General features: G+C 36.0%; 1 protein-coding gene across 1 annotated transcript; it reads left to right on the top strand.

The window, feature by feature from the left end:
- Positions 4,210–13,973, top strand: LOC109710805 (polyribonucleotide nucleotidyltransferase 2, mitochondrial). The gene is made up of 16 exons (XM_020233574.1): positions 4,210–4,620; positions 5,867–6,022; positions 6,132–6,302; positions 6,552–6,677; positions 6,755–6,916; positions 7,144–7,263; positions 8,165–8,302; positions 8,436–8,598; positions 9,033–9,158; positions 9,627–9,757; positions 10,274–10,493; positions 10,606–10,677; positions 11,684–11,763; positions 11,842–11,985; positions 12,468–13,136; positions 13,284–13,973. Exons 1-16 carry the CDS (start codon positions 4,273–4,275, stop codon positions 13,383–13,385), a joined length of 2,928 nt encoding a protein of 975 aa, XP_020089163.1. The 5' UTR covers positions 4,210–4,272; the 3' UTR covers positions 13,386–13,973.

The following is a 14,878-nucleotide window of genomic DNA, read 5'->3' as shown; positions in this document are numbered from 1 at the left end:
TAGCCAAATTAATTCGTACATGCAGGACATGCCATAGAAATTAATGGATTGAAAAGAAATAATAATGGGGTGATAGGAGCGATGGAACCCCTCATGGGATTATTACGTCTTTTACGTGGGAAACACGAAATCCATGCACGTACGTACGTACGGCTCTCCCGAGCCCCACAGTTGTGTTGTAGGGAAAAACTGATCCTTAATTTCCGTGCCCCCAAAATGTAAGTGCTTCAGTACATTTTGATCGATCATATATAACACTATTATTTTTTTGTTTTTTTTTTACCTATATTGGTAATATTTTAGTACATATTTTGTAATTTTTTAGAGTTTTGATTGATTGATTGATTCGCACAATTCAAGTATTTTATTATTTATGCGGCGCATGCATTTAGAGTTGCATTGCAGCTCTAGATCTAATTGCGTCATGTGCTAGTTGCGTATTATTTGATAGATTGTATAGTGAAGTTATTTATTTATATATTATTACTCTTGGTTTAGAGAGTTTTTAACTAATTGGTACACATATTTTGAGTATTTATTTTGTGTGGCGCATTTAAAATTGCAATAATTTTAACTCTAACTGTTGATAGATTATAACTAATTAAGCCCATCACTATAGTTGCGGCTGCAACAAAACTTTCAATTGCAGTAATTTGACTTGTGGCCAAGTTCGCTAGCTGGAGGTCAAGCTACAACAATTAAAATAATATATGTACTTTAGTTTTTATTGTTGCCGCGCGTCCTCCATACATCTATCTAAATGTACAGCAAACTCGTGCAGCTGCGATTGCTATAATTTCATCTAACTACGTTCACGCAACTCCATATGCATCAAATTTGGAACTACAAGAAACTAATATATTGTCAACATATCAACAATATATAAGTATATTATTTTAAAAATTCATATCGTGTTGGTCCATTGGTAAATCTATATAACTTTTATAGAATGTGTTCACTTTTTGACTGTAAACTAACTTAAGAGTGTCTCTCTCTCTCTCTCTCTCTCTCTCTCTCTCTCTCTNGAGTTTTTAACTAATTGGTACACATACTTTGAGTATTTATTTTGTGTGGCGCATTTAAAATTGCAATAATTTTAACTCTAACTGTTGATAGATTATAACTAATTAAGCCCATCACTGTAGTTGCGGCTGCAACAAAACTTTCAATTGTAGTAATTTGACTTGTGGCCAAGTTCGCTAGCTGCAGGTCAAGCTACAACAATTAAAATAATATATATACTTTAGTTTTTATTGTTGCCGCGCGTCCTCCATACATCGATCTAAATGTACAACAAACTGGTGCAGCTGTGATTGCTATAATTTCATCTAACCACATTCGCGCAACTCCATATGCATCAAATTTGGAACTACAAGAAACTAACATATTGTTAACATATCAACAATATATAAACATATTATTTTAAAAATTCATATCTTGTTGATCCATTGGTAAATCTATATAACATTTTTAGAATGTGTGCACTTTTTGACTGTAAACTAACTTAAGAGTCTCGATATACATATCTATCTTATTAATTAATTCTTCCTTTTTGAGTGATTTATAATATAAGTTTAAAAGTAGAAGTATACGTTGATAGAAGATTAATTAAACCGCGAAATCTACACGTACGTACCACGTGACTGAAAAAGGTTAAAAGAACAAAAAAAGACAAAATGAGTCAGAGAAACCAACACAACTCCTGCAATTGTCCAATCAAAGGTTCTATTCACCTCGTTGTTGACGATTCATGATTGGTGATTATCGATTCACAAGTTGATTCTAAAATTCTCCAACAAAATGATAATTTTTTTGCTTCTGCCGTCAGAGTTTCTACACATTAAAAAAAAAGAAATCCAATCAAAAAACTTCAATCTTGAACATAAGTGCCATAACAATTTTTTAAAAGATATTATCTTACTGTAAAATTGTCATACTACGTACTTCTGATTAGGCTCGTTATCGCGCGACCACCTATATATATAAAATATTATACAATAAGATTGGCGTGGTGTATATATATTCTATATCACAATAGTTTACGCTCCAAACACATGTATATATACTTTGCTTCCACATGCATGCACTTTCCAATTGTAAATTAATTAGGAGGGAGGAAAAAGATAAAAAGAGAAGAAATGAAGTGCCCAAACATAGGTTTGTTGCTCTCTCTCCTCACTCTAGTTCTCAAGGCAATTCCTCTCTTAGTGTTGATATTACTACTATTAGTCTCCAACAAGGGAAAAGGGGTGGATACAATCACCTTCAACAATAGAAGATATGGAGGAGGAGGAGGAGGAGGAGGAGGAGCTAGTTTTGCTGAGGAGAAGAGACTCTCCCCAACAGGACCAAACCCGCTTCATAATTAATTTGTAGGTTGATCAATTTGAAGAAGATCGATGATCGAGCTCAATTTCTCGTTTTGATCGGTATCTTAATTATTCTCCTTGTGATCAAAATGAGTGGCTTAATTCGAGGTGACTCTTACTTTGTATATATAAATTCTCATGATACTTTAGCTAGTATCATTTCCCGGCCCCCTTCTTAATTATTTTGCTTCTTCTTCTTCTTCTTCTTTTTTGCAGCATCAATGCATGCATGCAAATTCAGTTTGATGTACATTAAGAAGAAATATTAAATTGATCGAATATGAAGTAGCCATGTATATATCCTTCATATTTTTCTTTAATTTCACTTATATTTTGTTGTTATACATGTATATTTTGGTCACACTTAATTAAATTAGCATTGAGTTTACAATACATTAAGTTCTTTAATTAGTAATTCGTGAACGTTTGCATATACTTGGATATATTTTGCCCTCAACAAATTGTTGTAAAATTTGTTTCTTGAAAGTATCAGTACAACTTCGTCCCCAATAATGATATTATGCATGGTTAATTAATAATTATCGTACGTATGTATCCTTTCGGAAAAATATTTAATGATGTGAATGTGAATTAAGAAGGATTTTGTGGCATTAATTTCTAGCTTTTATACATGCTTGATTAAAGTCCCTCTTTAAACAGCCATGTAATTAAGAGTACGTGATCACTTGTCTCCGAGTTTAAGTGGCATGCAAAAGAGATCTGATAATGCTTAACTCATATTTGCTATATGAGTTGGTATCCGAGTTTCCAAGTTCGAATCATAATTGATTCACATTTCCAGCTAAGTTTATTTCTAAATGAAATAAACGAAGCGGGTAACATGCTACCTATCTCTCTAAAAAAAAAAAAACTCACATATGCTATATATATCTCGCGTGATGGTAGAGGAGCTACAAATGAAGAGATCAAATGTTTCATCTTTAGGATACATCAAGTTTCTGTTTGGATGGGCTAGAATGTGAGGATTTTCTAGTACGATTGTAACTAAGAAGTTTGATTTTTACCACTTCAGCATATCTCTTCTGCAAGGTAATTTATTTTAGTTTGAAAAAATAAACTTGAAGTTTGAATTTGGTATTTTATTTTAAATATTTTATTGCATTCTTTGTCAATTGCAATCAAATATATAATTTTTTGAGCATATCAAGAGGATATATTGAATAAGATATTCATGCATCCAAATAGAACCTAAGCGAACTTCGTTTCATTATTGCTTGAACGATCTCTCTCCTCATATGGCCTTGTTAGTAAGGTTATATATATCTTTTATTGCGAGCAAGTAAAACAACAAGGATATATAATTCTAACTAAAAGATGTTATTCCAGAATAACGCTTTGGTGCTCTCTCTCTATATGTTTTTTTTCTGTTGGAAACAAATCAATTTACAGAAATTAATATTAGCATTATATTAAATAAATAACTACTCCATTTTCTCAATAAAACAATATTTAATTTTCAATAAACGAGTAATTTGTAGCCAAATGATTAAATACTTAAATATATGAGGCTAGAGATTCCAACTTCTATACGAGCTTAAATTTGAGGGTTAATATATATATATATTTATATTTTGAAAAAGTGGATAAGAGATTAAGAGGTAGTGAAATGTACATGCAAAATAAAGAAAAACAAAAAATTATGTTGAGTTTTTTAAAATTTAATTTATGTGTGAATATGTATATGTGATTATTATTATTGGGTTAAGCTCCGCATCCAAAGGAGTCCGAGTTTTAGTGGGTTCGAGTCCCAATTGAGTTTGGATTCGACCCAATTATTTCACCTTCCTCTCCCGCTTAAACCCTAAAACCCTCGCCCCTTCTCTCTCTCTCTCTCTCTCTCTCTCTCTCTCTGTATCGATCGAGCTCCTCGTTCTACGTAGCCATGGCGAGGTCTCTTCGTCGTAGCGCCCTCCCTCTCATGGCGGCGGGGCCCTCACTCGCCGCCTCCCTCCGCCGCCGCCTCCTCCTCGGCCGCCGCCCCTTCTCCGGCGGCGCCGCCGCCGCCCCCGACGCCTCCGCCGCCGCCCCCGCTACCGTCCCCGGGCGCAAGGTGCTGGAGACGTTCCGAGAGGAGTTCGAGATCGGCTCCCGCCTCATCTCCCTCGAGACGGGAAAGGTCGCGCGGTTCGCCAACGGATCCGTCGTTCTCGCCATGGGCGACACCCACGTCCTCTCCACCGTCGCCTGCGCCAAGGGCAGCGATGCCGCTCGCGACTTCCTCCCCCTCACCGTACAATTGCTCGCCCCTTGTTTCCCTTCTTTTTTCATTTTTTTATTGTAATTTTTTTTTTTTTTAATGTTTTCTCTTCTCTATGTATAGTTTGTCATGTTCTTTTTCATCAGCATAATGAAGTCATAATTTTGCGTGTTTGTTATACTCTTAACACGAATTATATATATATGTATATGCATTTTGTACTGTAACTGTAATTTGGTAATAAACGTTAGCTATTCTACTGTACTGTTTTATGCAATGTTCAATTATGCACAAAGGAGTGGATAGAAGGTCGATACATTTGTGCTAGAAATAACTATGCTGGAATTCGAATTGGTGCAACTGCAAGAATATTACCTTGTAGGTTAGTTTTCAAAAATGGAAGTTTTGTATGGCAATATGCCTTTTACAGTGCGCTTTATGTCATCAAGGTGGTGACTTTGGGTAGTTCTACTGGTAGTCCGAGCCGAAAATTAGTACAACGAGACCATTTTTAGATGGTAAAGTTTTAGGTACGGAGCAGAATACGAGATGCTTACAGTTTCTGCTGAAATCCTCTCGTATAGAATGAGTAAAAAAAGGGCTTAAATGAGGTAATTTTGCCGCATTCTGTCCTAGGTGTCAAGTACCATTTCTTATATTTTGGTAATGTATATAGGAGCCATGGCAGGGAACTATTTTCGATTTTAAGAATGTCTAAATGGTGTTAAATGAAGCCCTCAAATTATGGCGAGCTTTAGTGCCTTCAAACCTTTTACTGTGGTAAAATTGCAGACAAAAGCTCTATTTAAGATAGCTGTATTTCCTCTGTAAGACATCCCTTTTCAAACTGATCTTAAAATCTGGGTTCTGCAAATGGTCTGGATTTTTGGGGTTCAAAATTATGTACTAAATGACTACAAATGTCTCAGCAGACAGGATTTTTTTTTTTTTTTTTTTTTTTTTTTTTTCATACAACCCTGTCTATCTTTACCTTCTGTTGATTTTTGCTTAGTTCTTTGTATCCTTACAGGAAGAAGCCAGTCTATAATCGCACAATATTGTTGACATTAACTAGCTTTCTAGAGTGTTCTTCATTCTTTAATGTGTTTTTTCCTTCAGTTTACCTGCTCTGTGATTGAAAGTCGATATGAATCAATTCACATGTTTTTCTGTGATGTCATTTGTCCCATCATAAGGATTTGATGCTTGTCCTTTTTGTTCTGAACGACTCTTTTGGTTCTTCTCCTTCAGTTAATATAAGTGCATCTCCTGTTGTAAGGTTGACTATCAAGAAAAGCAATATGCTCAAGGAATGATTCCCACAACATTTATGCGGAGGGAGGGTGCCCCTAAAGAACGGGAGCTTCTCTGTGGCCGCCTTATAGATCGACCTATCCGACCACTATTTCCTTCAGGCTTTTTTCATGAAGTCCAGGTGTGCTTAGCAGTGCACTTTTTTTTTTTTTCTTTTTATCTTTTTAAATTTCTTCGGCATTTTTGTTTCTTTTTCGCGTCATTCATCTAATAACATTGAATGATTATAGGTCACGGTAAATGTTCTTTCTTCAGATGGGAAGCAAGACCCAGATGTTATGGCTGCTAATGCTACTTCTGCTGCTCTTATGTTATCTGATATTCCATGGAATGGCCCGATTGGGGTGATCCGTGTTGGGAGGATTGATGGGAAATTTGTCTTTAACCCTACAATGGATGAGGTAAATTGTCATTTTGGTTCATCTGTCTATCCTTTTGTTCTTCAGCTAACCGACTGTTCTTGGTGCCTGGTTGTCTTCACTACTGCTCTGGCATTCAGTCAGTGGGCCAAACAAGCCCTTATAGTGCCCTTCTATTCCTCATGAGTATATGAGAAGAAGAATGTGCCTTAGCATCTTGTGCTTATTTTAACTCCATACACAAGGACAATATATCTATTTGATTGACTTATATTCTTGTGTTCTATGCAGTTGAGCTCGAGTGATCTCAACTTGGTGTATGCATGTACACGGGATAGAACATTGATGATAGATGTACAGGCCCGTGAGATTACAGAAAGAGACCTTCAAACTGGATTACGACTTGCACATCCTGAGGTCCTTGTATTTATTTATTTTTTGTTTTTTAGTATTCCTACTGAATTTAGGTTATAATAATATGGTTTGATGTTCAGGCAGTCAAGTACATTGAACCTCAAATTAGATTGGCCGAGAAAGTTGGTAAACGGAAGAAAGAATATAAATTATCATTGATTTCGGATAGATCTTTTGAGAAAATCAAGAACTTATCAGAAGCACGTATTGAAGAAGTCTTCACAGATTCAACATACGGCAAGGTATAATACTACTTTTCCTTTTGTTCTCTTTTTAAGAGGGCAGAAATATGAAATAAGTACCTATGTACTTGTTTTTTTTGGTTATCCTCTGATTAAAGAAGCTTGAGTGAATGGTCATATGTGCTATCTTAGAATCTGTCCTTGATATAAGATAAATGAAGCTAAGTTTAATAAACTTCTTCTTCCTCCAATCTTATTAGCTGATGCAATAATACATTTTCGTCTAGTTTGAGCGCGGGGAAGCTTTGGATAAAATTACTCAAACTGTTAAGTCAAACCTTGAAGAAGAGTGTGATGAGGAGAGCTTGAAATTTCTTCCAAAGGCCATCGACACAGTACGAAAACAGGTATGAACTTGTGTCCTCAAATAATCTTCCTTTGTGCCTTTCATGTAACCCCTAGGATTAGGTTACTGTTAAAAGGTTCATTGCCATATTAAAACTTCATATTTAGTTCTTTCTGTGGATATGCCAATTAATACTAAGGAAAAATCTATCATCTTTATTGCCTATTTGGATTCGTAATTTGTGCCCTGTGGGGATTTTCTTTGGTGATTGCAATTTGTGAATTAGCTTTTAGTCCATTGCGAGGTCCTGGTAGTCATTATTTTCCAGGGTAATGATTTATCAATATATGGTTTGTAAAACATAGCACATGACTATCCTATTTGATGACAGGTCCATACTGTGAAATAGAACAAAACCATTGGATAGCAGGGTGCAAATTTTCAAAATGTAAAGTGGCAAAGTGCAAACAGGCTAAGCTACAATGAAGCTGATTGAAATTCACCTGTTCTTTTCCCTGATCATTCAATGCTAGCGTTATAAACTCTTATCATTTCTAAAATGTTTCTAGAGTAGTCTAAGGCAGCTTATTGTTGTAGCGACCTCATCTAGGAATCCTAATTTGACTAGAGTTCTTCTGCATATTCAACCAATTTGAATAATAATCATTTTAGCTGGAAAACTGTAGGGCATTCTAACTTAATGATGTTCTGGCTGTAGGGAATTATATAGCTTATAAATATTTGCAGTTGTATTTAGCGAGATCTTCTGTTTGTCGTTAATACTTCTTTTGATTGGTGATGGTTGATGCTTAGTATTTGTGCATAGGAAATGCTATAATTCTTTTTAAAATGAATTATGTTCGAAGAGAATTGATAACATCTTTGTGTATGTTGAAAAAGTTATATATATGTTAAGCAGATAAATTTTCCTTTCCTCAACTCACCCTTTTGTGTCTGTATAGATCATTCGTCACAGAATCATTGAAAAAGGTCTTAGAGTTGATGGTAGGCAGCTTGACGAAGTTAGACCGCTGTATTGTGAATCTGGTACATATCCAATTTTGCATGGATCTGCACTCTTCTCACGTGGAGACACTCAGGTATATGATCAGTTCATTCCTTCTTGTTTTCTTCTTTTACTTTCCTAGCTAAGTGCTTATATTTTATCTACTTATTTGACTTACGTTTGGTCACTGTTTAGAAAGTTGCAAAGATATAAATTTTGGATTGCAGGTTTTGTGCACAGTTACCCTTGGGGCTCCTGGAGATGCTCAAAGACTCGACTCAATTGTGGGTCCACCAACAAAGCGTTTCATGCTTCACTACAGTTTTCCACCATTCTCAATTAATGAAGTTGCCAAGCGTGGTGGCTTGAATAGACGGGAAGTTGGACATGGTACTTACCTCTCCAGGCTGTTCTTGAAAAGCCAGATAATCGATAGCTATACAACATTCCTTGAATGTCATATGTTATACTGGAACGCAACAAAGTAACACTCTGTTGGTTGTTTGAGCATGGAGCCTTATGTGTGCTTGCATAATCGATCCTACTCAGTAGGCAATTGTTTAAAAATTGCATTCGTCACAAATTAGAAAGAAATTATACTTGATACAAATTAATATTTTATCCAATAGTAGTGGCATTCTTAACTGTTATTTAAGGAAAGTTTGTGCAACTTTTGTCATTGAATTTCTGCCTGATATTCTGGTAACACTTTACTTTATCTGCTTCTATATGTATTACATAACCATCTTATCTTCTTCCAGCGGAATTTGTGTAGCTCATGGAAGTAACTATTGCAGAATTTTTAATTGTATTTTGGTATATAGGCACTCTTGCAGAGAAGGCTTTGCTTGCTGTTCTGCCTCCAGAAAATGATTTTCCATATGCTGTTCGGGTAAATTCAGAAGTCATGGCATCTGATGGTTCAACATCAATGGCAAGTGTATGTGGAGGTACTACAACTCTGTTGCTCTTTAATACTTTTTTTCACTGTGATAATTTTAGTTTACATAGCAGCAAGGTGGCTGCAGAATCTTGCTAGAACTTGAATGTGATTTTTCCATTTATTAAGTGTTGATTTTTTTAGCTTTCGTAACTTCATTTGCTTGACAATAAAGTAGCAACCTTGTGTGAAACATCAATAAGTAACTCCTATTTCGTTAAATGCTGTTCCTTTTCAATGAGGATGATGCTTTTCCTTCAATCCTTTATCCTCACTTATGTATTTGATGGGCTTATGTTAGTAGGTTACAGAGAGATTATTTTGTACTTTATGAGTTTTATCAGTAAAATAAATACTCTTCAACATTGTCAATGTATATCGGCTGAGCCTTTTTAATTAGTTTCTTTACTTGATTATCATTTTTTAAGTCTGTTTTCTTTTTTATCGCTAAATGCTGACTTCTCTTTATGCTTCATAGGAAGCATTGCTTTAATGGATGCTGGCATACCTGTAAGGGAACATGTTGCTGGTGTTTCAGTCGGTCTTGTTAGTAAAGTGGACCCCGCAACTGGAGACATTACTGACTATCGTATACTCACAGATATACTGGTAAGCTTTTAGAATGCCATTTTCTACTTAGCTTTACAGAGGAAGCAATCTTTGGGCTCATCTTACTACGTACGTTGCAAATTCATACGTTTTGAGTCACTCAAATAAAGGTAATGAAGCTGGCTATTTTTTCTTATCCTGTTCCAGTATTTTAAGGGCCTGTTTGGATGTGGGTTAAGTTATCCAGTTATAACTATGTGTGACGACATGGGGATCATTTTTTATGACATAACCTAGGAGTTTGATTTTTAGCTGTATCTTAACATTTCTGACTTTTCAATATAGGTAAATTCTGCCTATGAGATGATTTACTATATGGCAAGAAATATTTAAAGGTTGTACATACTAATGTGGTTGTATGTATCTTTCATACTCCTAATCAACTACTTATCACTCCTTGAGTAAATAAAAGAGATATGCTAAACATGATACTCGTGTGTAACTGGCCCTAATTTTTCCTGAGTTGTATACTTTACTGCTTGAAATTACATCCAGCTCTTTAAATGATGTTTTCAGGGCCTGGAAGATCACCTTGGGGACATGGATTTCAAAATTGCAGGAACAAGAAAAGGAATTACTGCTATTCAATTAGATATTAAACCAGCTGGTATACCATTGGACATTATCTGTGAAAGTTTAGAACCTGCACGCACGGGGCGAAACCAAATTCTTGATCGCATGGAGCAGGAAATAAGTGCTGCGCGGACCCTCAATGACACAAATACCCCTCGATTAGGTTTGGATATATGCCTTTTGTTTGGTATTTCTATCAATATTGGTAAATTTCTTCTTGTTTTGCAAGCCACTTAGTGACATGTTGCTGCTGTTCCTTTTGTTTTCTTATGCAGCTACATTGAAATTCAGCAATGATTCTCTTCGAAGATTGCTTGTTCAGAGAAAAAGAATTGAACAAGAAGCAGGTAGCGATTTCTTGAGCATGTATCTTACCTTGACCACCGAGCAAATTATAAAACAGTAGATAATCAGATGCTGATTATTATGTGGTCTACCAACTTTATTATTAGACCATATTTCCTCTTGTAACTTGGTAAAAAATGAACCACACATATTTCTCATTTGATAAAAAAGTTCATATATAATGTTCTACAATTATATGCAAGACAGACCATCTGCCCTGATTTGATGCAACTTTATTTTCTGTTAAAAAATATTAGTTGCTTAGATATTTATATAGTTTCAGTAAAATCCATCGTCATTTACGTTGCACATATTGGTAAACGCAGGCTGTGGTTCAATAATATAAATATTAAGTACTATTATAATGATCTTGGTAAGTCGTAACTTACAGGTGAATGATCATGTTTGCCTAATTAAGCAATGTAGGTAGTTATACCTTTGGATTTCAATATTTATTTCTAAGTGAGAAAAAAAATCAGTTATTTTCACATCAGTTACTTTTTTGGCTCCAAATTATACATATTATACTAGAAAGCATGCTTGGGAAGGAACATTTATTTGATTTCTACCGAGTAAACTATTTTACCTTGGACTCCTCAGTAAGTGTAGTAACTAACAGGGATATAAGAGTTTAGTAACTCTCTTTGATAGTTAGAAGGTTCCCATCCAAGATAGACATTAATCTCTTCTTATAATAGTCCTCGCAAATGAGTGATAATATATTTGGAGATGGCAAAATAAGGGAATAGTATATATCTTAGCATCTCAAATATTGGTTGGATTAGGAAAACAGGACTTCCTTTCAACAAATATATATATGATACTTCTGGCATGAGCTCATTAGGCTGGCTTTCAAGTTTTTAAGCATGTATATTTATACATGGAAAATATTGGTGCAACTTTTGCTTGTCATAGGTTTTTTATTTTCTGTAGTGAAATTTGTTTTTTTCAATTTTGTCATTGCATACTTCTTATGGGATATTTATTTTGCCTTTTTGTTTTGTTAAGGTGCAAGGATTTCTGTTAGTGATGGGACGGTTACCATAGTTGCTAAAACTCAATCAGTTATGGAAAGAGCTCTGGAAAAGGTATTGTTATTCAATATGTCATTACAAGTATCAGCAAATCATGATGCATGAGAATAATGTTCCTTCATGATATTTCAGGTTGAATTTCTTGTCGGTCGTGAAATTGAAGTTGGCAGGGTCTATAAAGGTGTCGTATATTCAATCAAAGAGTATGGTGCATTTGTGGAATTTAATGGTGGTCAACATGGTCTACTTCATATTTCTGAGCTTTCACATGAAGCGGTATCACTCTGTCCATAGTGTTATATAGTTCTACAGCCAATCTACTTATTTTATCTGTAATGTTGTCTCCTTTAGGTTTACTTGGCAATCTCTTTTTCTAAACTTCAATTTCTCACACTGATTGGCAGTTCGTAATGCTAATTAGCTTGAAACTTTTTTGGTTTTACTAGTTCACCTATAGCTCTCAATTCCCAGTTTACATTTATTTCATTTCCTTGCTTGAAAACTCGTTAGTCAATACTTTGTGTGGATTTCTGCTCATTTGAGGTCCAATTTGCTTTTATTCGAGATTCTCAAACATAAGAGAACATTTCAATCCAAAAATGAACTTCCTGGTTGCTATGGGGTCTAAACCTGACGAAAGGTAAAACAAGAAAACAAACAATTGATTTCAATCCAGTCATACGGACCAAAGTGAGCCTATCTAATTCATGCATAACAAATCACTTACCTTTTCACCTGTTTTTCCCTCCATTCTCCAGGTGTCAAAAGTCTCTGATGTTGTATCTATTGGCCAAGAGCTATCATTAATGTGCATAGGGCAGGATGTAAGAGGTAACATTAAGCTCTCGCTAAAGGCTACTCGCCCTCAGCACGAGAAGAAGACTTCAGAAGGTCCTGATTCGAATTCAACTGTTCCGCCAAAACAGCAAGTTAATGTTTGGGCGTCTGTGGAGAATGCCCCTGCCGATTCAGATAATCTGGAGTCGTCCAGTGGGGACGATGAAAGCGAACCTAATGAGGAAGAACCTTTAAAACAGTCCACTCCATCTATAGTGATCCGAAGTGCCGCTGAATGTGATGCTCAGGATATTGCTTCTGGCCAGACTATTAACAAGAAATCATCAAAGGCTACAAAGTCTTCTCCCAGGCCTTACAGTAATACAGATGCTGGGAGGAGCCGGGAGGTTGGGGTATCAGCTAAATCAACTAGTAGAAAGGCTGTAAATTCGATCGAGAGGAAGATGAAAAAAGCGGAAGAAGCTCCAAAGAAAGGTGATTTAGATGGTACAACCAGATCCTCCACATCTAGTTTTAGATCAGGATCACTAAAGCTGGGAGACAGAGTATTGGCGAAGGTATATCAGGTTCGCGCACATGGTTTAGTACTTGAATTGAGCGATGGAGTCCGCGGAATGTATAAATTTGAGGTATCCCCAATCTCTTATTTCTATTAAATTTAGTCTACTTTTAGGCCCGGCATCCAAAATTTTGATTATATGGTACATTTTCCTTATGAATTGTGCTCCCTGTTGGTAGTCGAACTGACATTGCGGGGTTAATTTATGTTTTGCCAGATGAATGGCAGAAGGGATTTCGAGGTGGAAGAGGAGATACATGTGGAGTGCTCGAGCTTCTCGACTAAGGGAATTCCCGTCTTTTCATTGGTGAAGGAATGAATGAGATAGCGCAGATGGTTCCATTTTCTGGTTGAAAATATCTGAGAGCTTTGAAAACTACGCGGTGATAATTTTATTGAAAGAGGAGGACCACTAATAGTTTTGGCTGTGAACTTCAGCTTCAACTCAATAGCAGTTCGCAAAGTTATCCGAAGGTATCTGACGAATTGCATATTCGCCGACAAATGCTCAAGTTTTTGGCAGTTCCTGCGTGATCTTAGATTCTGCTGCGAGTAAATGGCAACTGGTTTGTCGAAAAAGAATCAGCTCCACACTACAGCAGATCACTATTAGATACTACCACTGTGTTATCATGGAATTTTTGTGTGGAATTGTATCATTCTTTTTATATCAACTCATGTATCATAAATTTATTTATTGTCGAAAATAGGTAGGAAAATCATAATTGGAGTATTATAATTTTTTTTTTCTTCATTATTTTTTGATTAGTCTCTGACATTAGTATATGGACCTTAACTGATCAACATCTGGTGTGCCCTGAAAAATTTTATTTCCTAATTAACATCAAGGTGAGAAGTTGTAGGAGGATCCTCTCAACTATGGTACCTACCTCTTTTTTGTTTTTTTGTTTTTAATTTCAATTGTTGCTATCCTTTTTTTTTTTTTAACTCTATGTTAAATCTAGTGATGATTTTGATATATTGCCTTTTACCTAAATAAATATGCAGATTCGAGTAACAACAAATGACTAATAACTGATAAAGATATCAAATTTATTAAATTATAAAATTAGATCAATAAAATAGATAAAGAAATAAAAGTTTAAAATTCAAAATTTATACAATTTGAAGAAACACTTTTGGAATAAATTGTTTTTTTTTTTCTGAGAATCAAATGAAAGAATTAAATACTTTTTTTTCTAAAAGAAACTAGTTTTTGAGATTTTTTTTTCTGCAAAACCAAGCAAAAAAAAAAGGAAAAGAAAAAAGAAAAAAGAAACTAAATTACAGAAAACTTTCATGTCAAAACTCGCTTTTTCACTTTCCCTCCTGTCATTTAAAAGCCTACACTTTACCCTCTTATAAAATAAAAAATGTGCACTTCACTCCCTACCGTTAAGGTTCCGTTATAATATTTTTTTTTATGCCAAAAATACCCCTCCGCCCCTTTTTCATATTGCTTCAATGGCTTCCGAGACGGCGCCCTCACCGACCTCGCCCTCCTCCACGAGCTCAACCTCCTCTTCGACAGCCCCCTCGACGCCATTCTTCAACTTCAACCGCCTCTGTCGCCGCCGCCCCATCCCCGCCGCCCCATCCCCGCCAACCTCGGCGACTCCCCGGCCTCCATCGCCGTCCTCGCCCACAACAAACTCGGCGGCTGCATCCCGCCCTCCATCGGCCGACACCCTCAACGAGAACGTCCTCCTCGACGACGGCCTTGCCGCCTACGTCCTGCCCGAGGTCGGCCTCCTCCGCCGTGGATGAGGAGGATGAGGGAGAAGACGAAAATGGCGAAAGGCAAAATGATCA

This window comes from Ananas comosus, linkage group 5 (genome assembly GCF_001540865.1).
Source record: "Ananas comosus cultivar F153 linkage group 5, ASM154086v1, whole genome shotgun sequence".
NCBI lineage: Eukaryota > Viridiplantae > Streptophyta > Magnoliopsida > Poales > Bromeliaceae > Ananas > Ananas comosus.
Note: the sequence above shows the minus strand (reverse complement) of the source record. Positions and strands in the feature narration are given on the sequence as shown.